Raw genomic sequence first — 25431 nt, 5'->3', positions numbered from 1 at the left:
TAAATGTTGTTGTTATCTCTTCTGTTCTATAGCCCTGATGAAGACCTGAAACTCAGGTCGAAACGTCGGCATAAAATAAAGAAATATGGTTTTGTTTATTTATGTTGTTCTTTGCTGACCGCACCCCCCGACAAACTTCTTCAAGCATTAATCTACGGTCAACTATCTACACCTCATTAAAAAGCATGTTTTGTTTAAGAAATATGAAAAAAAAAAAACACTTACTTTTAATTAACACCTGGAGGGCTTGGTTATCCAATGGTCCACTATCCATATGATAAGGAATGACTGTTGTGAGGTACTAAAAAATTTAAATAGGAATATAATGATAGTGATCAAAATTTTATAAATATAAAATAATGCTATAATAACTTCTTCAATTGATATACTCAAAAGATAAATATCCTTTTAGGGTAGTAAAAAAGTCAAATGTCAAAAATACCAGTTTTATAACAGAATAAATTGAATGTTTAGAAGTTTATAATAAGTTGGAACTTCACAGCACAACCTTTACATGAAATTTAAAAGATGAGGAAGATGATTAAATTTTATGATAAGAAATTGAGAAAAATAGTGATTTATAGTTTACTAAAAATTCAATTGGGTCTTCTGTAAAACTGGTATTTTTGACACATAGACTTTTTATCATCCTCAATAGATATGACTGTCTGAAAAGTCTTATAAAGTAAAACATCTTTTTTGTTGGCTAATTAGCTAAGAAGACTGTTATGTATCAATTTAAACCTATTAAATTTGGATGAACAGCTGTTTCTACAGCATTGTATTTATTGCAAATAGGAGATAGGTTAGATTAAAATTGGTTTTAATCCTAAGATATAGGAAACATTAATTCCATCCATATCAACCATTTTTGACAGAAGAGCAATGAATATAACCATATTAATAAAATTTCATTTAAAGAATTGTTCTCAAAAGTTGAATATTTTGGATCAGTGTTTCCTCATGAAATGCTGAACAGAGCTAAATGAAATATGTGAATTTCTTCTAAAAAGAAAAAGATATTTGCAAACAATTTTAAAATTCTTTACCAATAATGTAAATATTTTGTAACTTAATAATCATTAGCTTTTATTATAATAATATATTCTATTATAATCCATAATTATCATGTGCTGGAATAACGTTGTATGTTAAAATTTTTTATTAAATTATTTTTTATTTCATTATTACATTAAACTATTACTTAAACAATAGTGTAGTTAACAACTCAATGATAATACTGATAAAAATATTGGGATAACATTTTATTTGACACAAAGGACATCATTTATAAAACTAAATAAGTGCTAGAGATTATTTGCTATGTCCTGTCTAATTTGAAAATTGAAACTTGTTATTCATATGGCTAATAAAGGATGATGATCACTGATGCAAACTGAACTAAAATTTAAAAAGACAGACCAACAAGACTGTAAACAAGTAGCCAACAAGACAGTAGTAAGTAGCCAACAAGACAGTAAACAAGTAGCTAACAAGACAGTAGTAAGTAGCAAATAAGACAGTAAACCAACACAATATTATTTCAGATATTAGATTAATTCTTCATCATAGAATAATTCTCTGTTTAGTTTTTTTATTTCTTTACATCTCTAGGCAAAGCTTAGATACATATTATAAATTCACAGATTATAAGTAAATTTAATATAATTATTTTTAAAGAGGACTTGAGTGTAAAATTTAATTTTAATTTATAGAAATGTAATTTGGATTATTTTAATATTAGCAAATACAAAACTCTATGTTGATCCATATTAAATATTTTCAATTTTCAAAGAGTAATAGTAGGAGCTTACTTTAGAGTCAGAAATAGAAGTTTTTCCTCCTGATTTATTTTTCTTCTTCTCAACATGATGTTGCCTTCTCCTGTTTTGTACGGCTAAGAGGAGAGAGATAAATGTGTTCTTCAATTCTTTTTCGTACTCTAACTCATCTCTTAATGCGAGCTCGGATATCAGTGTTTCCGAATAATCTCTGATCAGCAACTCGAGCTCCATGTACAGTTCATTTAATTGGGAAACAGAGAGTGTTTTCAATTCTATAAGTATGGAAAAAAATTGTTTTATTAAATATATGAGAATTAAACATAAAAAGAATAATACCATGATTGAGCTGTGATACCTCTAAACAAACACAAATTAACAATAATATTTTAATAGTTAAAAAAGTAATAAAAATATTAACATATTATTCTAGGGACACCTCATCACAATCATCATTTTGTAGGATAGCTATATATTTTTTTCTGACTTAGTGAATTCTTTCGAGATGTTTCTACAATGAAGCTTTAATCTTTAATTTTTTAAAACATCATAAAGCTGTTTCAGGGTTATGAGGTATTACCTATTAAACGATGATACATTACTATGAAAAATTTAAAAATATACTCTTCTGAGTACAAAAAAAAAATTAATTAATTTTGTACTTATATTTTTGAGGCAAGGGCCTCATCAACATGTTGCTTCAAAATACATTAAGGCACATTAGTTATTAGAATTATAGCTTCACTTATAAGATACATGATTGTATCAAATGGAATATCAATTTTTTCGGATAACATGAATAAAATATGAAAGTTTAATGTATTTTATTAACTAATCAAAATATAATATAATTACTGGTTAATTTTCCAAACAGTAAGGTGTTAATGTTTGCATCATTGATGATTAAAGCTGATCAATGTTTACTTACTATCATGGAATAGTGGTGAATATAGAACTTGTTTGGTTTTTCTTTGCAAAGATTCTTCTGGCGTTTCAACATCTGGACTGCACTCACTTGATGTTTCCTGAAATAGACATGCAAAACTATTTGATAAAATGTCCATTTTCTTTTTAATTAAAAAAAATAATATCACAAGGTTGTTAAATCTGATATAAAAGAGAAAAAGAAAACTGATATCAAATTAATCATTAATTACATACCTGGCAAGCAGCAAATGAAATTATTTTTATTATTACTTTCTTTAATTTGTAATGTTTCATTCAGTATATTGATGACTTTAGGGTTACTCCTATATTAAACTAATTTAAACTATGTTTTAAACTAATGATAATTTTTATTTAATTGACCTCAAATAGGAGCAATTTTAATTTCAAAGCCTTACCTAAACTAATGAAATTACTTGATGTTAGAGGTATGTGAACGCATAGCAAAATATTCATAAATTTTAATTTATTATTTTTTTTCATACTTATTCATTTTAATGTATTAAAAGTGAAATACAATAATTTATATTATTATGAAGTATGATATATTTCAACGATCATTTGAATATCTAAGGCTGGTTGATATATTTATTTTTCTAATCACCTCCATTATATCATCGATTTCTCTGATGACTTCTTCGGCAGTTTTAAGAGGTTCAGTTTCTTGGCAAAATCCTGATAGTATCAAAGAGTGCATATCCAAGTCCGATGCAACTGCCTCATCTTCACTGCTTAGTTCACTTTCATCTGCCTCGATCTTCTCCTAAAAGTAATAATTGGTTAACTTATTTAGATAACCTTAAAAATAATAATTTTTTTAAATTATTTTTTATAAAAATGAAAATTACAAATGGAGGTCTTTGAAGTGTTCTGGAGAATTTCCCATTCAGAGTTCCCATTTTCTTATTTATTGTGGGATTATCCCACACTCAAACCTAAGAAAACTGGGGTATATATATATTATTTTATTTCAAGCTATGGATTATCATCTCTCAATCAAGTTCTAGGATTGTCCTTAAACATTTATCAATTTTTTTAACTTAAAAGACAAACAAGTTTTTTTTCCCCTGATTTCAAAACAACTAATTTTTAGTCTTCTCAGCCTTATAGAATTAATGATGGACCATGTGAAACATTAGACATTAAAACTAAAAATTAGAAAAAATGTTTAAAAACAGAACTTGTGATATTGTGTTAAAGATTTAGATGATTAATAATTGTTTACTTCTGTGTTTAGAATGGATTACATTTCTTGCAGAACCAATTTGTATAAATAAATTCCTGATGGATATTTTCAAACTGGTCAGAACTAATCCTATCACTATACAATTCAGGTTTGGTAGGGCATCTTTTTTGTTTATCGTAACAAACTATATCATGAATTTTCTTCAATAGAATTTGGATCTTGATATTAGATTGAAGTATTTTTTTATCAGCATAAAATTTTGGCTTTTTTCTCTCAGTGTAATATAAATGAATATTATTCGAGTTTCCAGATAAAATAGGTTTTACAATGAAGTATACCTCATTATTATTAGAACTGATCTTTATGGGTCATAGTCATTAAAACATATAAATATGTAAATCATTGCTACAAGATGAAACTCAAAACTAACATTTCTTAAATTGAACTGAAGTTAAAAATTTTCAATAAGTTTTGTACTTACCAAAAATATAACACTTTTAACATATGTTGTGAGTAATATGTAATAAATTGAAAATAACTCTTATAACCTAAATCACTGTAATTATCAAATGAGCTTCTCTAAATCTGTTTACTTTGCGAATTACAATTTAACCTAAAATACCCTATTATATTCCTATTTGTGCAAGTAGGCATGAGCTGGTTGAAACAACACAATTACTAGAAATCAATTAATTTCCTTATTTCTATCAAATGAACCAGTAAAAAATATTCTATGTTAAAAACAAATTGATAAGTAGTTTGATAAATTTTCCAACTGTCAAAATATATATTTTTGTGAAGTGAATTTATGTGCATATACCTATAATTTTAAAATAAAAAATAAAAGAAACAAGAATTAAACGTTTAAAGGCTACATATTCAAGAAATTTATTATATTAAAAAAATCTATAAATACATAAAAAATGTAAATATTTATTGAACAATAGATACATTAAAACAATTTAAGTTGCATACCTTATTTTCATTTAAATTTAATGCTGGCATGTGCAGTTTTCGAGCATACGATTTTGACCAATCAATAGGAAGAATGTTACCAAAGTTTCCAGTGATTGTCCACCACATCCTGAAAAAAATTAAAATATACTTTTTAGTCAATTTTGAAAATAAAAATTCAGAAATTGTTTCAATAAGTAAGAACTCACACAATTATTTACGGGTTAGTGGATTTTATATTTTTAAAAAAAATAGCATTCTTTATTAGGAAAAGTTAATTTATTCTAATAATTCACTTCTTGAATTAATACAATTTGAATAAACATATAATTTAAAATTTTAAGGAAATGAAAAAGTCAATTACTACTTTCAATTTTTGACATTTTTGATAGAAACTACAGGAGGAAGTGAATAAATGTAAGAAAGTTTTTTTTAGCAAAATATATTTATATTTAATACTTAAACTTTAATTTCTATGGTTCATGATTTTAGAAATAATTAAAGTATTAATATACAATATATTTGATCTCATATTATTAATTATATTTGTATATGTTTATATGCTTTTTTTTTAATGTTTAATAAGTTTATTTGAAATATGCTCCAAGTTATGATTAAAGATAATTTGTACAGGTTATAAATATTAAAGGTAAATAACTTGAATCATTCAAAAGTGATACATTTACTAAAATGAAAGCTGAGGTAATAAATATTCCTGAGTACAACGAGGAAGATTTTTCTGTTTTGTTTTTTGTTTTTTGCTCTCTACTCCTATTACAAATTTAACCATGAATAATGAGCAAAAAATATATAAATCATTTTCGAAAAGTATTTTTTAAAAGACAGAGTAACTAAGCTATAATATTTCTGATTATCCTCCAAATTGGAGGAAGTTATATTCTTGAGTCCTATATTCCTATATTTTTGTCATTTATCAAATCAGATAGCCAACAAAAAATAAAAAGACCATCACTTGTTTACTTGTCATTTAAAAAAAAGCTGGTGTGTAGACAATGACCATGTCATAAACAACAAATATTAGTTAAAATTGTTATGATATTTGTGAAATAACGGATAATACCATCAATTATTTTTCTGAATAGATAGTCCAGAACAAGAGATAATAAATTTCTTTGTAAGACGTCCAAATCATAACCACTCAACTTAATGGGGGAGGGGATTAGAAACCCTGGGGAATGAACTTAAATAAAAGGGGATGGAGAGGATTGATATTTCAAGTATAATTTATTATCTTCCCACTTCCTTCACTTGTATACTTATCTGTTAAAAAAAAAAAGTTTTTTTTATTTATGATAATTTGTAATATTAAATATTATCTCTTATTTTTTTTCAACACATTTTATTTGCCAAATAAATTCATTTACTGACCCTAGTCAGTAATAAGCCTGTTAAACTTCACCTATACTTAAACATTTTCTATGATAATCAAGGTTAACATTAGTACCTTTGGATTATTTCAACTTCCTTCTAGGGTTCCTGGAACTTCATTGAGTTGAGAGTTTCCTTAGAGATAAGGCCATTGCTGGAGACTACCATCATTAAAACCTTTAAATCTACTAGCAGGTATAAATGCCTTAATTACTCATAGAGATGCGTTTTTTGTTATTTCCTTATGTTTACAATCACTGTCTCAGAGGGAAATCAAATTTTGGGATTCTCCACTTTCAATCCAATTTTGTCAATAAATAATATTCTTATTGTATGGGATTTGTTGGTCAGTTTTTATTGTGTTCTCAGTACAATGTATCATAGCGTGGGCCCTCATTTTCTAATATTACTTCTGGACCCTAGTTCATAACGAAGTACAAACTGAAACTATCATTTGTGTAATTTTTACTTGGTTCAGTAAAACTGACATGTATTATGCCTTCTTATCCTTTTTTACTTTTTAGACCCTATAATACCACAATAGTCGTTCTCATTATGACACAAAAAGTATTAGAGCTTGTAGTTTGAATACTTGTATTTATGGACTGATACCACTAGCTTAAAATATGAAACAGACCCCTGGTAGATAATTAATTGTTATTTTTCAGTTATGTGCTGATGAATGACTTATACTGCCTATATTATGTCTATCTCGGCATTCTTTACCTACTGCTTGACAACTCGTAGTTAAATGCAGAATTACTTCATTTGTACTGTTGTGCACAGACCATATCTCCTTTAAAAAATGTGTTACCATTAACTGATTCTCGTTGACGTGCTGATTAGTATCTGAAATATGTTTTCCCCTATAAAGCTGTATATATAAGCAATATGAAATAATAAAAATAATATTAAAAAATTTCCCCTATAAAGGGAGACAAAATTTTACCCAGAACTTAAGTTCAAAAATCTTTAACTAAAACATTTTGTAGTCCAACAGTTTTACATTTTTTATTTAACTATTAAGCTCAAAAATTGTTCAAAATAAGTTTTTAACAACATATTCTTTAAAAATATTTCCAGAGAAGTAAAGAATATCCTCCATATAGCAGCCCTAACGAAGCCACTGATCACACCAATGTTGATCTGGTATTCCCAGAAGTAACCACTGATTCTGGGAACAGATTATTGGAAACTTCTATTATTTAGCCATCGATCGTTATAACCAAATAGTTCTAAATTGATTCCAGGAGATGTAAAATTACCTAGGTAAGGGTTAAATTTCCATGATTCAACTTGAATTTCTTCGCTTACATTTGCCCTTGTGCACACACAAGTGCTCAATAATCGTGGTGAAGGGTAGCTAATCAATACTAGTGAACGTAAGCTATTATAATTATTATACGATGGGTTGTATAGTATAATATAGTAATAGAGGGTTCGATGTAAGTTACACAAAAGTTAAAAAAAAAAAAATTAGGTCAGGACATTTTCTTGATTACATCCAAGACACACCTTAACACCTTAGTAAATATTTTGCTAAAACTGGAAGGATCCCAGACAAATTGGCTATAAAGGATATAGCCAGATATAACCCCCAACTAAATTGTATTATCGATTTGGTAGAATCGAGGCGCCCCGGCGGCTGTCTCCGTCCGGGATCGATATTGACAGCACTATATCTTGAGAAATATTTTATACAAACAAAACCATTAAAATGGTCGTATAATAAAATCTTAAACACTCTTGCGCAGAACATAGATATCAATACTTCGAACGATGTAATATCAACAAAATACAATTTACTAGTGTAAGAACAGAAATTTATAACCTCAGGGTAGGATTGTGAAGAATCGGCAAAGAGGGACGTTGTTAATTCGAAAATCAGTGAATATCCAACTTTGATGAAAACATGCTTCAAATAGCTAAAAATATGGTTAATCATTATCAAAAGAGCTTACTCAAAATTGTTTATAAACGCTATTTAGAGAGGTCAGTTTCCCACAAATGTTTACGAAAAGAGCAAATTTCAGGAACATCTCTAATAAGTTAAGAAATGTGGTAAAATTTTTGTGAAATTTTAGATTTTGTCCTCCCAATAAATTGTTGCAGTAACGCCTCAGAACTCACCGTAATTTAGAAGGTAAAAGTAAAATGAAGTGTCCTACTTGTGCAACGATTGTCTAAGTCATGTTACGAATAAAAACCACTTATTGCAAAATATATATAATATAAATAAAGCAAAGTACACGAGTAAAATGAGTAATTTCAATAAATACTATGAAGAATGTCACGCAATTTTTTGCGATTCGAATAATAGCAACATTAGAACAAAAAGAACACAAGGTATTCGTATTGGTATAGGTACGTATTTTTTTCTCCTATCAACATCTATCTCTTCTAAATTAAACTAGCTAAGTTGGATATACCGTTGGGATGCTGATGCAAGGAAACAACTTTTATGAAACCTTGAAGATTGTACCACGATTCTATCTAAGATTCTACTGAGTATTTTCGGAAATTAGTCATTTTTACTTATGTACTTTGATTTGGCTGCTACGTTTGACTAACGATGCGATATTTTCCTACAAATCGGTTGTTAGGAAATTATAAATTCCAGAAAACAATAACAAAAATTATGATTTTTCCAGTTGTAGTAAAGATATTTGGATTTTATTTAGGGAAAAATGTTGTTTTCTTGAAAAATCACATCTTTATAATGGATTGAGATATGAAGGTAAGATTGGTAGCACTTAACACCGTTTTCGGTTGGCTAGCCCACCATTAATTTCCTTGTGAAACACCCTGTACAGTTTTCGCAATACTTAATTATGTATTTTCTAATGGTATTACAGAAATGGACATGGGCAGGGGTTGCACAGTACCCGCAATACTTAATAATACATTTCATATTTATGACTCCAAGAGCTAATACAATAAATTAAAAAAATAAGTTATTTAAACTATGATGCTGTTTAAAAAAATGAATTCTTTTTAGACATAAAGTTATATCGAGGCTAAATAACTCCAAGAGCTAATAGACTAAATAAATAAAAGAAAATATTTAAACTGCTCAGATTCTTTGAAAATCAGTATGAACAATTTAAAAAAAGACGAAATGAAATAAAAATCAATTGTGGCAGTCTTGACGGACTGACCGACAGAAGCGAAACTTCTGGAAATGAAATAATGTATTAAAACTTACACGGCTTACTCCACAGTTGTGCTAAGTACATTTCTACTAACTTTACAAACATTAAAATTAAAGGTTCTCTCTTTTATGAAAATTAGTTGAAAAGTTGTAATTTTTCTAAAAGAGAAAACTTTTAATTGTATTTTTCGTAAAGTTAGTGGGAATGTACTTAGCACCACTGTTGAGTAAGCCATCGATTTTATTAATAATGGTCATGCATTTCTTCATAGCTTAAGGCAGAAAATATTAGTTCACCAATAATAACAATAATAATTAGAATAGAACAGTAATTTCTTAAGCAAATTCTAGCAGGAATTGTTTTATATTGTAATAGGAGAGAAGGAGATGAAAGGAACACTCAATCGGACCGGAACTGCCGGTAATCTCCTCTTAGCTCTTACTCTCCTATTACAATATAAAAATTTTCTTGCTAGAATAGACCAGCGTTGACATCTTCCTAACTATTTTCGTCTCATCTCGTGTCACGAAATCAAATTACTTATATTTATTTTCCTGAGTTGTAGAATGTCGGTAAAAAAGTTTCGCTTGAAAAAATATTTTTCGAAATCAATGGGAACAAAAATAATCTTAGATGCATAGGAACAATACATTATATGTATATATACTGAGGTGTTGCATTCCAAAACCAGCTAAGTCGTTTTTTTCCACTTTTTTAATCAGTTTTTTTCTATATAATAATGGGATGAAAGGGTTTCTTCCGAAATCAGTTAAATCACATGTCGTTTGGAGGAAATCCTTTTACCTCATGATGACTTAATACCAACTTTTTGGTAAGGAAAAAAATAAAAATATTGAAAACTGTACGATGGACTTGGCTGGTTTTGGAATGTAAAAACTCAAAATAAAAATAATTTAACAAACTAATAATTATTTTCAAATAATGGCCTGCACTTTAATTAAGTACCAAACATTTATAGATATTGAATTTAGTAAAAACGATGCTTTAGCTAGTAAAATTATTTTTCTAAATGGAAATTTTTTTTTTGTTATCAACTACTGCAATAGATGTAAATTAATTTATCTTCACAAAATAAAAAAAGTATTTACTTGTAATTAAATATCCCAATCCATGTGATAGATGCTTAGAACTGAATATGCTATATCCTACTTAATAACCAATTATATATATGACTATAAGTTATCAAATTAAAAATATTTAATATTGTTTAATAGCAATAACAGAGAACAATTAAGGTTCAAAAACAAACGCAGGGCACATCCAGCGGATATCATAGAGGAAGTAGGGTACGGACTTCCTCAAAGATAAGCTGAGATAACTATTAGTCCATTTTATGACTTGTGCCTTTTTAATAGAAGTATATATTACCTTAGTAATTACTCAGGAAATTTACATAGTTAAATACCAGGAAGGAACAAAATGTATCTATATATGATACATGGTTTTATATTATAATCACAAAAATGTTATAGGGCGTTACACCTTCTTTTCCATACAATAAAGATATGTAATCACTGGAGATGTAAACATATATATATCCGTATAAATTGTACCGATAATTTTCAAACGTATCAAATAGTACTTCGATATATCGGCCGAAATACCATTTTTTCAATACATGGGCCCCGATATAATATATAATACAAAATATCGATATTGGAATTCATAATAATATCGATCTTCGAATCAATACTAATATTGATATTGGAATCTATACTAAAATTTATATTGGTAAGGAATCTAAAATCTATATTAATATCGATGCTGAAATTTATATTAACATGAATATTAGAATCGATACGATTAAATATCAGTTATTTTTCTGTTATTTGTGTATTTTTATTAAATATAGTTTTTAAATCAATAATTAACTTATATTTCTTTACCTTATTTTGAAGTTTAACTTCTAACGCGCAAGAGTTTCTCGCATATTTTTCTTTTTGTAGAAAAATATCATCGTATTTTTTAAAAGTATAATTTATAATTTGAAGTTACCTTTAATTCAACGAATACACTCAAGCATTCGAGATAACGAACACTTTTGATAATGGTCTAAAAATACCCAAGTAAATAACAGTTTTTCTTGTTTTAAACTCAATATTGTTACACTTATTTGAAAATATCAAAATTAACCTGCGTTATAGAAAATCTTATGATGCTATAAATAGGAATTACTGATTAAACAATCATACATAAGCCTTTCAGTTGTCAGAGTAACTAACTCCTTAAAATAAGTCTTGATATTTTCAATATAGATTCCTTAAGCATTGATTAAATTTTTAAGATCTGAATGCTAATTATAATAAACTGTAATAATTTCGTATTTATGTCATATCTATGCAAAAGAAAAAAAGTACGTGCTTACCAACGAGAAACAACATTGAAAGTAAATTTCTGAAAGCTGACAAAACTGAAGATTATCATTCTCGTTTCTAGTTGTATTTTTTAAATACTGATTTTGGCCCTAAATACTTAAAAATTAAATATAAGCATTAATAAATTGAAAATCAATACATGAATTAAATGTTAAAGATATGTATACTTATATTGAAAGGGATAATAGTTTTTTGTATTACTCCATTCCAAGCTTGTCGACAAAAAAGTTTATTTTCTTTTTGGTCTCCTTGGTTAAAATTTATATTTAAAAAAGTTTATTTAAATTTAAAAAATAAACAATGAGTTTTATTTAATAAAATTCAATAAATTATAATATAAACATGTTTTTAAAATTCGTATGAAAAAAATATATTATCTTAATGCTTTATATCATAAATAAATATTTTTACATATTATTAAAAATGATCCTTGGATCCTTCCTAGAATTAAGCAGTTCGTAGTTTTGGATACAAAAAATGCTTTAAGTCTATTTTTGGAATAAGCCTTATTGTAAATAAAGAATGTTGTAGGAGATTTAAAAAAAAAAAGAAGACAAATGGTGATAATATTTTGTATAAATTTAAACGAACTTCCATGTTAAATCTAGCTTTATAAACTATCAGCGATTTAATATTTACAACCTAGTAAAACACGCGAAGAACGTTACACCCACGGCACAAAAAAATTTCGGTAAGGATTTCAATAGGGTATTAATAGAGCTCCTATTCCAGGATACGCACAGTTTTTCATAATCAACAGACGGACGTTTGGAAATAGAAACGCTGTCAGAAGTGATTCGATCTTGAGGCATTTCTCACATAGGGAGGGAAACATTAATAGAAGACACATTTAGGGAGTCTCCTCCGCTGAACATATGCCCGTAAGCCGTAGAAGGCATTAAATTACAAGGAGACAAAAAAAAAAATTGTTTTCACTTTCTGGGTCAGAGGCGCTCGGAATATATTTTTTAAGATGTTTTTTAAGGAGAGCTGAGGCGACAGTGTCCCCTAAGTTTATATAAACAAGTCGTGGTAACACTAATTTAACAAATCTGGTGTAATCTTTGTATAAAATAATATGTAGTATAAATTATATTTATAGTGCTAGTGAATATTATCTATATGACTACAAAATTAAGTCATCCAGACTTATGCCAATAGTTTTCTGAAAATTAGTATTATGGTATACTTTGATCTCTTAAAATCCCTTAATTCCAAATAACTGCTTCAGCCATTAAAAAAAAAAAATTGAAGTAGGTACATTTTTGTATAGAAAATATTTATTTGCGAATATTTATAGCATTTATTCTAATACTTTTGGATGAGTAAAAGATTTACATTTAATTAACACTTAAACTATGCATAGTCTGATTTGTTCGTGCTCTTTCAAAGTAAGGCACAAAAAATATATAATAAAAGAGCATACAATGTAAACGAATGTAGATCTAAGATTTATTTAAAGAAAAACATCAAATTGCAAGTTATAAATAACGAATATAGGATAGAATTGGAGGGGATGTATTCCCTGACGTCTGATTTCTTAATCTATGATTTATTAATAAATGTTAAAAAATAATATCTATGCCAATTCAAACTAAACATCAAATAGTTGAGTAAAATGGTTAACTGTTTGAACTAAGAGCTCACCTTGACTGCTTTACTACCACCAATAACCAGCATATTGACAAAAAAAAAATTATTTCTTTTAATTAATTAACCGCTTTATTAGCAGGAAGGATGTAATGACTGCTGTGAACTTAAGCGTTTTATCATTTGTTAAATTCTTATAGTTGAAGTCTGTAACGGCTCACTACGTTAATGTTTAATCATCCATTTATTACTATTATTATTATGTTCATAGAAAAATTATATTTACCTTTCCATGTCTCATTCAAACCAATTTTTAATGACGTTTTACTGAGAACATTTATTTCAAATAAGTGAAATTTATTTTTTCATGATATTGTATTATATTTTGTTTTTAATTCCAGAAATGAATAGATTATTATAATAAGAGGTTTTTTATAATAAATAAAAAAATGTTGAATTTTTAAATTTATTATACTAGGCATAAAACCTGTATTTTCACATTAAATCCGCATAAAAGAATGTCACAAACACAAATTTGTGAAAAATGTTTTTCTGAGGTTATTTAATATGACATAAAGTTAAAATTTTTAACTAGTCTAGTCAGAAACATTAAGCGTGTTTTAATTTTATAATATATTTTTTTAATGAAGAATTTTATTAATTCTTATAACAACTTTATTTTACGAAGATTAAGCTAAATAATAATTTAGTACAGATAAATAAAGGCTGACAAAAGATACATAGAACTTAAAATTAACCTAGTCTCACTTTAAAGAAAGAGGAAAACATAATTTTAGTTAAGTTGTGTAAATGAATCTACTCGTTCTAGAACGTCCGCTCTTTATAAAAGCAAACATAATAAAAGGGAAAATGTTTAAGGGCGGTAGGTGTGACCCCTAGAGACTAAAAGGTCGCACATCCAATTCTTGGAGTAAATGAGTTGGCCCAGTTCTGACAGGATTGAGTTAATAAAATTTCAGAAAAGATTGAGCGTATCTCGGTTATTTTTACAATCATATTTTTTCTTTTTTTTAACCCTCACTATTTTTTTTTTTTTAATTAGGTATGTATATATTTATGCCAAACCAACAAGGAAAAAATTATTAATTAAGGTATTATTCTCTGTATTATGTTACAGTAAATAATAATATCTACTAATGTAAAAATCTGTGGCCTAAGCAATAACAACCAATTGATTTTTATCAATAACAATAACCAGTTGATTTTTAGAAGTTACTAGATTTTTATGTTTTTGATGTTCTGAAGAATACTATTTTTATTTTTTCTTGCAACAACCATGCGTTCATCTTCGTTTCTGAATACCGTCTGTTTCAGTTTTTGAGATTCACTATTTTGGACTTGGATTTAAGTCTTTAAAGCCATAAACAATTAAACGATCTTTAATATCAGCTAAGTCCTATCTTCAGTTATTAAAATAGTCTGACCAAATGCCGAATTTCGAAAATAGTTTTCTCTAAAATACCTTCAATTTTGTTCATTTGAAATAATTAACAATCTATTATTTTTGATAGTTATAAAAAAAAAAAAAAAAAAGGATAAATATAAACTATGTGAGAATTTGATAATTAACTAAAGGAAAAAAAAGAAATATTTCCCAGCGTCCTAGAAAAATCTGAAAACGATGGTAATACAGATGTATAATATACCTTTGGAGATTCATTTACTTACTTTATTTTAGTCTTGATGGTGGACTAGATCAGCGGTTGAGTGGGGTTCCCCAAGCATTCTCAAAATATTACAAAAATCAAAATAGTGCATTCCAGCATTTTTGCATGAGCAACTTTACGCTGTTTTTTTCTTATTTTCCAACTTACTCAACTTCTCTAAGAATAATTGTGGCGACATTTTTATATTTTTTTTAGCTTCATATGGGTTTCGCGAAATTTTTACCCCAACAAGCAATTCCAGAAATTATTTTAGCCCAACAAGGACGCCGCGAATTTTTTTAGACTAAATAGGGTTCCGTTTTGAAAACGTTGGAGAACCCCATGACAAGTGCTAGCCGGAGCGATGCCCCTAGACCTCATTCTCAAGGAGGATTTAGTGAAGTACAAAGTAAAGAGGCAGGGGTTGGTAGCGCTACCGGAGGGACTCCTAGAGAGGATTAGCGAGAACCCGAACCTATGGAAGAAGATGCTGCAGGAGGATTCCAATGAAAAATGGAATGGACGATGGCAGGCGAGCCAGAAGGGCGCCACTCTGAGGAAGTTCTTCCCTACCGTCCATTGACGGTAAGACTGAGAGGGTGGGTCCTCTCAGATTATTGGGTCTCGCAGATTCTAACGGGACATGGTGGGTTCCGGGGAAAGCTGTAAAATTGTGGGAAGAAAATCGACCCCTGAAACTGCATAGCATGTAGTGTTTGATTGCAACACCATGGAAGGACATCGAGCCAGGTTGTTGAGAAAACCCGGGATATCCGCCCTCGCCGAGTCGGACTTCCCTCATCTGATGAAGGAGGAGGATTATCTACGGGTGGAAGGGGGTGGTCGGCCCGACGCACTTAACGTTAGGAAGGGCTCAACCATCCGGAATCGGTGAGCCACCAAGACAAGAAGATGAAAGTGCAGTAGCAGGCGCAGACTGAGATCAGAAGGCCTGGACCAGGCTGCGTACTGGAGGATGCACCCGGACGGATGCAGGTGGATAAGGTGCAGCCCCATCTAAAAGGCTCTCACCCGAGCGCTGGGCTGCCCTACGGTTGAACACCAATAAATAAATAAAATAAAGACAATTATTATGTGACATGCGTAATCCCAGCGCGGATAGTTATATTTGTTATTGCAACATTTTATAAATATTTTATTTTACTTCTCCAAAAAGGAGTAAAGTAAAAATATTTAACAATTTTTTTAATTAAAAATGTGAATAGTTATATTTTTGATCGCAACATTTTTTAAATATTTTATTTCACTTCTCATAAAAGGAGTAAAGTAAAAATAATTAACAATTTTTTTTCTTTTCATTTCTTTTGGCACAGGAATTCTAAACCAACGAATAGGATATTTTTGAAAGCTCTGTCACCACAATATTTTTATTTATGCATTGGAAATCAAATTATAAAAATACTTTTTTATATTTGATGATCGAAGTAACCCACATTAAGAGTAGTGTGTAATAAATTTAATTCAATAAAACTTTCCTTATAATAGCAATTATGTAAAGTAGATTTGTTGATAAGAATATATCATAGGAAAAAGTTATCAACGAGATATAGAGAAATTGTTGCGACAGTTAGTCTCCGAGGCATCTGAATCTGACACCTTGGATTTATTTTTCCACTCAATGGCTTGCGGTTTCATGCTAGGGTCTCGCCTTTTCTTCGATAACTTTCTCGAAGTAGCTGATTCTTCTAATCCACTAATCGCTCAACAAAACGGCTTGTAAGCACAACCAAACTGCCCTAATAAAATTTATTATATCAGTAAGTGATAATCAAATATTTTTATTTAACGTTCATTTAACGAAATAACACAATAACTGATATACATAGTGAAATTAAACGTTTTAATTGTAATTAATGATAGTATGATGTTATGATGAGCTAGTCGGATTTTGACTTAACTTATCAGACGTCCCACATTTGGGTCCTCCGAATTATTAAAAAAAAAGTTCATATTTAGAAAAATTGAGAGTAATTAAATCTTAATTAGTGCTGCTGTTTTAATGTTACATATCTTGTTCATTTGGAAAAAAATCCTTTTATCCAATTTATAAAAAGAAAATATTTTTTATTTCTTTTTTTACCTATCCCATTTGGAAACTGCAGAGGGAAAACAAGGTATATCCCATTTTAGTGAATATTTAGGAAAACAAAGTTTACCTGTAAATTTTTTTAAGACTTTACAAGATCTATAGAAGAAACATCTTAAAAATTGCTAGAGAATTTTTTTGAAATTTATAATTTAGTACATCTCTCAAATAATGCGAAAAAATAGGGTGGAGTTTCAATGGCCCAGCTATATTGAGGAAAAAATTAAGTATTTTTATGGAACTCTATAAAATAATAGAGTTGTCTCTTTTTATGTTTTCTGTGCCCGTCATATCGTTGCTTTGCTTAAATACTGGGACAGCTGACAAAAATGTTTTGATTTCTTTTCGAATTGGACGTCAAAAAGTAACCATGTGGAATACGTCAAATGCAAATAAAAAAAAAAAAATATTCTATTATAAAACATATCGTTACTTTGGATACATCTGGGACTCAGTGGATAAGCCAGTGTGAGGCGCTTGTGTTTTCCTTAATCTTCTAAAAAGTTTGGAGACCCTTTTCCTAATCGATAATTTTTCAACTAAGATGGCTCTGTGATACATCTGGCGAAAGTGACGACTGTTGGCAGTAGAAATTGCCACACAACACTAACATCTGTTAGTTCCTCATTAATAATGACGTCATTGAGGCGAACATATGTTCTCTGGTGGGAATGACTTTTGATAAGTATTTTTAGATTCAATTGTTTTCAAAATTATTTAAACAATAGCTCTAGTATTGTTAGTATTATTTCCTAAATAATTATTGTTGGTGTTCATAAATTTGATTTTTATTTGGGTATATATAAACGGAAAAACTAAAGATAAAAATATAGCATTCATCGAAAAGTTTAACAATAAAAAGTCTGATTCATAATTCCATGAATAATTTTTCGAATTTTTAAAATACTGCGAAAAACTGCTATCTAAATTAAAATTAAACAAAGTTAGCTAAACGAATAAATTTAAAATTCCATTAAAATCCGTAAAAATATTTTATTTAAATTTAGATAGCAGTTTATAGTGGCAAAATTAAAAGAAAAATGGTGCGTTTTGTAGTTACATCCCACATATGATAACAGCCAACAAAAAAAAAATTGACAAAAGTAATAGGAAAAATGCTGTAAAACTATTACTATTGTTTGCTTTTTAAATTTAGTTTGTATCAATGGATTTTATTACATTACTTATGGTTTGATTTATTTATTATGATAGTATCGAACACTTTTCGCCTCTCAGGAGCGATGAATTCCATGGAGAATCTCAATTTCGATACTTAAATTTTTATAAGAACTTTAATAAAAGTTATTGAAATAAATGAGATGTTTCAAAACTCTAACAGAGGTAATTCGGCAAATCGAGACGATTCAAATCAGGTTTTAAAGATTTTGACACGATTATGAATACCCAAGTACGTAACCAGGGAACATAAATTGGACCTATTTTTTATGTATTTTAGAGCCCGAAAATGAACCATTTTTGAGGTAACAATTAATGAGTCAAACCTAATTCTAAGATAAGCTTCCACAGCGCCATGGTTGCCATGGGATACATAAGCCAGTATTGAGCGAACGATTCAGCCGATTTTTATTCCACTAGATAGCGTGAATGTTTTAATCAAGTTGGGCTCGAGGTCCAGAAAATGATTGTATCAACTTTTTTTGGTAAAAAGTCTATCCGTCTGTCCTTATATAACAATATTTTGAGCTAATTGCTGGAAGAAGGAAACACTCTAATGGGGGAGTTCTCACAGGAGTAAACTAGTTATAAATTATTAACAAGCTCTCACACGACCAAACTTAGTCTAGTTAATCAACTTTGAGACTATTCCGAAAAAATCTATAAAACGTTCATTTAAATAAAATTCAGCCTGTTTTTTTTTTTTTTTTTTTTATTATTATTAAATTATCTAGCATAATTGGTGAAATAGATTATTTGGAATGCAGTCCAATAAATAATTCACGGTATTAATTATTATATAGGGTCTTTTTTTAAGCCCGATAGAACTTGAAATTGTAAAAAATAACACAAAAAATTAAATTGTAATCAAAATTTTTTTTTTATTCGAAAGATCAATACGTGACATTAACATTTGAAAATGATTTCGGGCATATGGGCACCGCGGCTGTTCTTGACGAAGCGCATTCTGTAAAATTGTGTTCAGCGATGAGGCGCATTTTTGGCTTAACGGGTTTGTTAATAAGCAAAATTGCCGCATATGGTCGTGCGATTTGACACCTCTCGATTATTTCCTGTGGGGCTACGTGAAGTCACTGGTTTATGCTGATAAACCAGCAACAATTGACGCCTTGGAGGCCAGCATTGTTCGTGTTATTCGTGACATACGGCCAGCAGTGCTCGAAAAAGTGGCCCAAAATTGGACGTCCAGAATGCGCTTCGTCAAGAACAGCCGCGGTGCCCATATGCCCGAAATCATTTTCAAATGTTAATGTCACGTATTGATCTTTCGAATAAAAAAAAAATTTTGATTACAATTTAATTTTTTGTGTTATTTTTTACAATTTCAAGTTCTATCGGGCTTAAAAAAACACCCTATAGTTTCAAAATAACATTCTTCTTTTATTTATTGACAAGCATGTTTTGATTGAGTGTTTAATATGGATTACATATTGTTATATGTTATATATTCTATGAAGTTTTAATTTTTTATATTATAGAAAAATTGTTAATTTCATATGATTAACGAAAAATAATCTAACTTATATAAGTGGAATCATATATATTATTTAACATTTGCTAATGTTATAGTTCCATTAAGCATATTATGTACATTTTAGTATGTATATTGTATAATATGTACATACTCAGTACATTTTATTTTTGTATTCTTAGGTAATACGTTAACTACAATCTAACTTTGGGTTGGACTGTTATTCCAGTAGAAGACCATTAGCGTTATCTCAGTAGCAAGCCATTATTTACTGTTATCCAATCGTTACTTTCGAAATTACCCGGTATCGTAAGTTACGAATATATTTCAGAGGTTTTGTATGTAATATATATTTTTTAAGGACCCTATAATATTAGAGATTTTGGGGTCTGAGATAAACAAAAACATTTACTCAATAACATAATACAATTATTTTTCTGCCAAATTGGTTTTATACTGCAGGTACTTGAATGTGGTTATAAAACATTTTTTAAAAGTAATTTTAGTAAATTTTAATTCATTCAAAGGCAGAGTAGATACACCAGTAATCGAAAATTAACAAAAATGTTTAAGTTTCTATAGTATTATGGAGCTACTTTACTCAATGATTTCTTTTCAATATTATTTTTAGATAACTGAACTTCTCTCAAAGGTTAGTTTTTATTTTATTCATACATTTAATCAGACAAGTACATCCAATAGGGTCCGACCAGATGATAACATCCGGTTTATAATATAAATTTCATAATCAATGATTTCTTTTATCGAAATTTCTTTTTCGAATTGTATTACAACATGATTCAACTAATTTACATAAGTTTAAGGACGTGAGTCCAAAAAATTTTCTATCGTCTTCCTCAGTGTTCTATAGACCTAAAGTTCATAGAACCAATTTTAGTGAAACAAATGAAGAAGAATGATTAAAATAAAAAATGAATAAATGTTTATTAACAACTTTGGAATGAGTACCAATATTGTCGTAAGTAAAGAACTTCATTCTTTCAACGGAGTTTATTGGTTCTTTTCAAAAATTTTAATGCATCTTAAAGAAAAAAATAAATAAAGTAGAAACAAAGGTAATAATAGTACAAGAGTCGGGAAGAAAAAAAGGCAGTTATTTCACCCCAATTTTTTATTACATTAATGAAAATTATGTATAATTACTAGTCAAAATTTATGAGTCTGCCAAGTATAGGTTGGGAGAATAAAAAATGACGGCTAGTTCTAAACGTTAAAAAAATTATTTTTTTATTCGGAGCTATTTATCTTTAAAATTACAAACAATACTAGGAAACCTAAGAGGATATTATTTAAAGCAGAGTAAATTTTCTGAAATATTAGCCCTAATAAAGCTATTTACGTTCAATGGTTCTCGAGACAGCTTTTTAAAAAGCAATATTTCATTAAAATGTACTGTAAGATTAGTAGTTAGCGTATTTATTTTGAGAAATCAATATTTCAGGAACTGTGTGACGTATAGATGTCTATCAGCACTCAAATAAAAGCTAGTTTAATGGACTATAATGTAATTTATGGCCTTTATCTTCGTAGGAATAGTAGTTTTCATATTTGCTAAAATAAATTGAATTATAGTTGTTCAGACATTAAGTTTGATTTATGAAAAACTTTATTTCAGAAACCATAGGACGTACAGATGTCTGCACTTAAATTAAAGCTAGTTTAATTTACCATAAAATAACCTTTATCTTTTAATGAGTAGTAGTTTTTATGATATTTGACAAAATAAATTCACAAAATGTTAATTTGTAGTTGTTCGGATGAAATGTTTGATTTTTTAAAAAATATATCTCTAGAACCATAAGACGTACATATGTCTGGCAGCACTCAAAATAAGGGAAATTTAACTTACTATAAAGTAGTTTATGACACGTATCTTCGTAGGGGTAGTAGTTTTTTAGATATTCGCATATAAATATAAATTTGGCACATGAAAATTTGTTCGATCAACTATAAATCAATTTATTTTAGCAAATATCAAGATAAACTTCTTAAACTACTTTTATTTGAGTGTTAATAAACATCAGTACGTCAAATGGTTTTTGAGATATAGATTTCTCAAAATAAATTCACTAATTACTGATCTTTCAGTACATTCTGTACACAATTTTTATGAAATGTTGCTTTTTAAAAAGCTGTATCTCGAGAACTATTGAACATATATAACTATATTAGGGCTCATATTTTAGAAAATTTACTCTTCTTTGAAGGACGTACTCTTAGGTTTTCTTGTGTTGTTACTACTTTTTAAGATATAGAGCTACGAATGAAAATTTTTTTTTTGTTTTGAAACAGCCATCATTTTTTATTCCCCCTACCTATACTTGGTAGACTCATCAATTTTGATTAATAATTATACATAGTTTTCATTGAAGTACTCAAACATTGGGGTGAGATAGCAGCCTTTTTTCTCCTCTTGGACTATAAATAGTTATAACTTAACTATAATAGTTGAGAAAGAATATAAGTAACTGAAAAAAGATTTTTTAAATAAAAAAAGGAAAATAAATCGTTAGCCAAGAAGATCTCAGAGAAAAGAATTTAAGAGTTGAGTGAAATATTCCGGTTAACCAGATAAGTCTTCGTGGCAGATGGCTATATAGACTTGAGGGTTTGTGAGCTATTCCACCGCATGCGGTAAAACTGACTTACTAACTTTCAGAAATTTTTCATCTCTCCCTCCTTGGAAGCAATGACATCAGTTTATAACAATTTAAACCATGATTTGTCACATTGGAAAATTTATAGTTCAATTTATATTCAAAATTCTTATTAAAAAAAAGAAATGCAGAGGCTTTAAATTTGAGAAAGCTCTTTATGCGGCTTGCTATCGATTCCACCCGGCCTGTAATAGAGGCTAAGCCACTAAGCCTACTTAAGCTAAGTCCTCTTCTCGAGGATCGCATTCTGCTAACCATTTTTATGGAATCAGCATTTTAATATTCTTATAATGGAGCTCATAACTGAAATTGTCTTTATATGAGGGGAGCTAAAAAAAAAAAAAAAACTCTTTTTAAAGGTCTCTATTTGATTTAACATCCCAAAGTTTTTCACAAATTCTTCAGAATTGTTATCGACTATTAAAATTACACAAGAATAAGCAAGATGCAATCAGAACTAAATACATACACCGCATATGAATATATATACTATATACTAATTGACTCATAAGTTCTTTCTTTTTAACCCGTCAGTATTCGAAATAGGAGTTTATACAGAAGCAACAGCCCCTAGATATAAACATAAGAGAACTCAGCATATACCGCAGTAAATATCATCAAAAACCGATCTGTATTTTATTTAATTTTAAACTGTTTTAGTTTTTCATTCAGTTTATTTTTCACTAAAATGTAAAACATGGTTGATATGTCATATGTAACAATGAAAAATAAATTATATAAGGGTGCGTCACGGTGCAATATAGTATTTATTGATATGATGAAATTATAGAGACATTATAACTTGAAGATGGATGTAAAGACCTCGTACCGTTATAAAATAAAAAAAAAAAAAAGGTTTTAATAAAAAGCTCCGTAGGAAGTATTTTCACTTAAACATTCAAATACATATAACATAAAAATTCTAAGCAATCGATCTGGTTTATCGATATTTGTTCCATTATGAATCAATTTTTGTTTTTTAGGACACAAATATGGAGGATATAATATAAAATTTTATCTTCTGTACCTTACTCTAGATTTGCCAATTCCTCATAATGGCAGCAATAATATATTGTTGTAACGTAAATTTTTTTTTCAATAAAATCTTGAAACTACACTATTCAGGAGTTTCCTAGTAAAAGTCGATATATTTAGAGTTGGAAAGTAACTATTTGAAAATTATTACAGGTTTTTTCTTTTCTTTTGAGCATTATGGGTCTATAGGGTTAGATATATAGCGGCAGGTAACAAGAATGGTGTCAAATGGGGAAAGGGATACGCTTGCAGTCTGCTCTCATCTTGCATTTTAAGAGAGGGCTGAGGAAATTTGATCATTTGGGAAGGGGTAGTCTGTATTTTGTGTCAGTCTGTTGGTGATGACGCTCACCAGGTATGTTGATTCAGACAACTCTCATCTAGATTTTTTTTTTTCAAAACTCCAAAATTTGAAATATAGTTATATGTTTAATGTTTTTATCTGAAATGTTGCATTTTAAAACAATAATAAACGGCATGAAACCCTCCACACCCGCCCTCCGTGGTAGCCTTACTTATCTGACTTCTCAAACAGACATTTACAGCGGGTAGGTTGGACGACATGTCACAATCTCACAAGAGGAGATCATAACACAAAAAAGGCAATCCTTCCCCGCCGGACCCGCCCCGCTAAGACCCCCGGGGAGTGACGGTCCTATTTCACTTTTGAAATATTACCTTAAAACGGGAAGAGGAGACTAGTTGAATCGAGCAATATTTAAAAAGCTCCTGAAATTGAAAAACGGCATGATCTAGATTTTTTTTTCCGTAATCCCTATTTCTGAATTTTATTTATGGTTTTTAGCATGGATATATATTCTGGTCCTGCACTGTTTCCTTCTTCTGTAGTGGCCTACATTTTAGGAGTTTTTGACTTGTATTTTTGTAGTAGCGTTCTAAACCTTAGACCTCTAGCACATATATCATATGATCTAGATAAGTTAAATTTTAATTTAAAATGTTGATCTGTAAAACCTATTTACCAGGAGGGAATTTAAATATTGAAATAAAATGGATATGCTTTTGGTGTATTATAAAATTTTAATTAGTAAATAAAATTTTACTTTTCTAAAGTGGTAATATTAACTTTTGATGGAAAACTCGTCAATTAAATAAATATAATGATACAAAGAGAGATTAGGTTCAGAAAAAAAAATGTAGCAGCTTTTCTATGTTAAATAATAGCAAATAGTTGTATATAGTTTAATTTTTATCTCATTAAGGTTTATTAGCAAATTTATTAATTTTTCTAGAGTCTTGATTGGGTTAAAATAAAGCTGATTATAAGTAGTAGAATATTTGAGGCCGAAATATTTTTATGATAAAAATATTTCAGATTTCCATATATTTGTTTGAAATGTTCGTATACTTTACAAAGAGTATATAGAAACTAGTTATATAGGACGTGATTGAATTTACAATGAGTCGACAACTATAGCACCATGATTGCCTATTGAGGAGGCAGTGGCAATTGTAATGACGATCAAATTGATGGTCCATTGTGATCTATTGTAAAGGAGAAAGTGTATCGTTTAGTACTCAATAGTATAAGTAAACTCCAGTATTTTATGGGGATAAGACATTTTAATTAGATTAGTAATAAAAGAAAATAAATTCTGTTTTTAAATGGTCCGCAGTGACAATTACTTTTCATCTACCAATTATTTTCCATCAAAGGTGAAAATATTTCTCATATTATATATATGTATGTATAGTTGACCGTAAAAATTAATATATAGGGAGATGGTCAGGGTTGCGGTCAAAGGAGAAATAAAAATAGTTAACAACTATTTATTTTCCAACGTTTCGCCCCACTTTGCAGGGCTTCATCAGGGCTAAAAAGATACAAAATGAAACTATGTTAAGATAAAATGATAGAAATA

At 28.9% G+C, this 25431-nt stretch overlaps 1 protein-coding gene across 1 annotated transcript in view; it reads right to left on the bottom strand.

The window, feature by feature from the left end:
• Positions 1-25431, bottom strand: part of Unc-76 (fasciculation and elongation protein Unc-76) — a 133131-nt gene that overhangs the window by 4026 nt on the left and 103674 nt on the right. The window contains exons 2-6 of the mRNA XM_014420969.3: positions 4888-4996; positions 3331-3489; positions 2710-2806; positions 1815-2056; positions 226-301 (exon numbers count right to left, since the gene is read on the bottom strand). Coding sequence (XP_014276455.1) covers positions 226-301; positions 1815-2056; positions 2710-2806; positions 3331-3489; positions 4888-4996 — 683 coding nt within the window. The remainder of the gene's footprint in view (positions 1-225; positions 302-1814; positions 2057-2709; positions 2807-3330; positions 3490-4887; positions 4997-25431) is intronic.

The sequence above is a fragment of the Halyomorpha halys genome, unplaced genomic scaffold (assembly GCF_000696795.3).
Source record: "Halyomorpha halys isolate HHAL.00 unplaced genomic scaffold, Hhal_1.1 Scaffold299.1, whole genome shotgun sequence".
Taxonomy (NCBI): Eukaryota; Metazoa; Arthropoda; class Insecta; order Hemiptera; family Pentatomidae; genus Halyomorpha; species Halyomorpha halys.
This window is presented reverse-complemented; position numbering and strand designations above follow the sequence as displayed.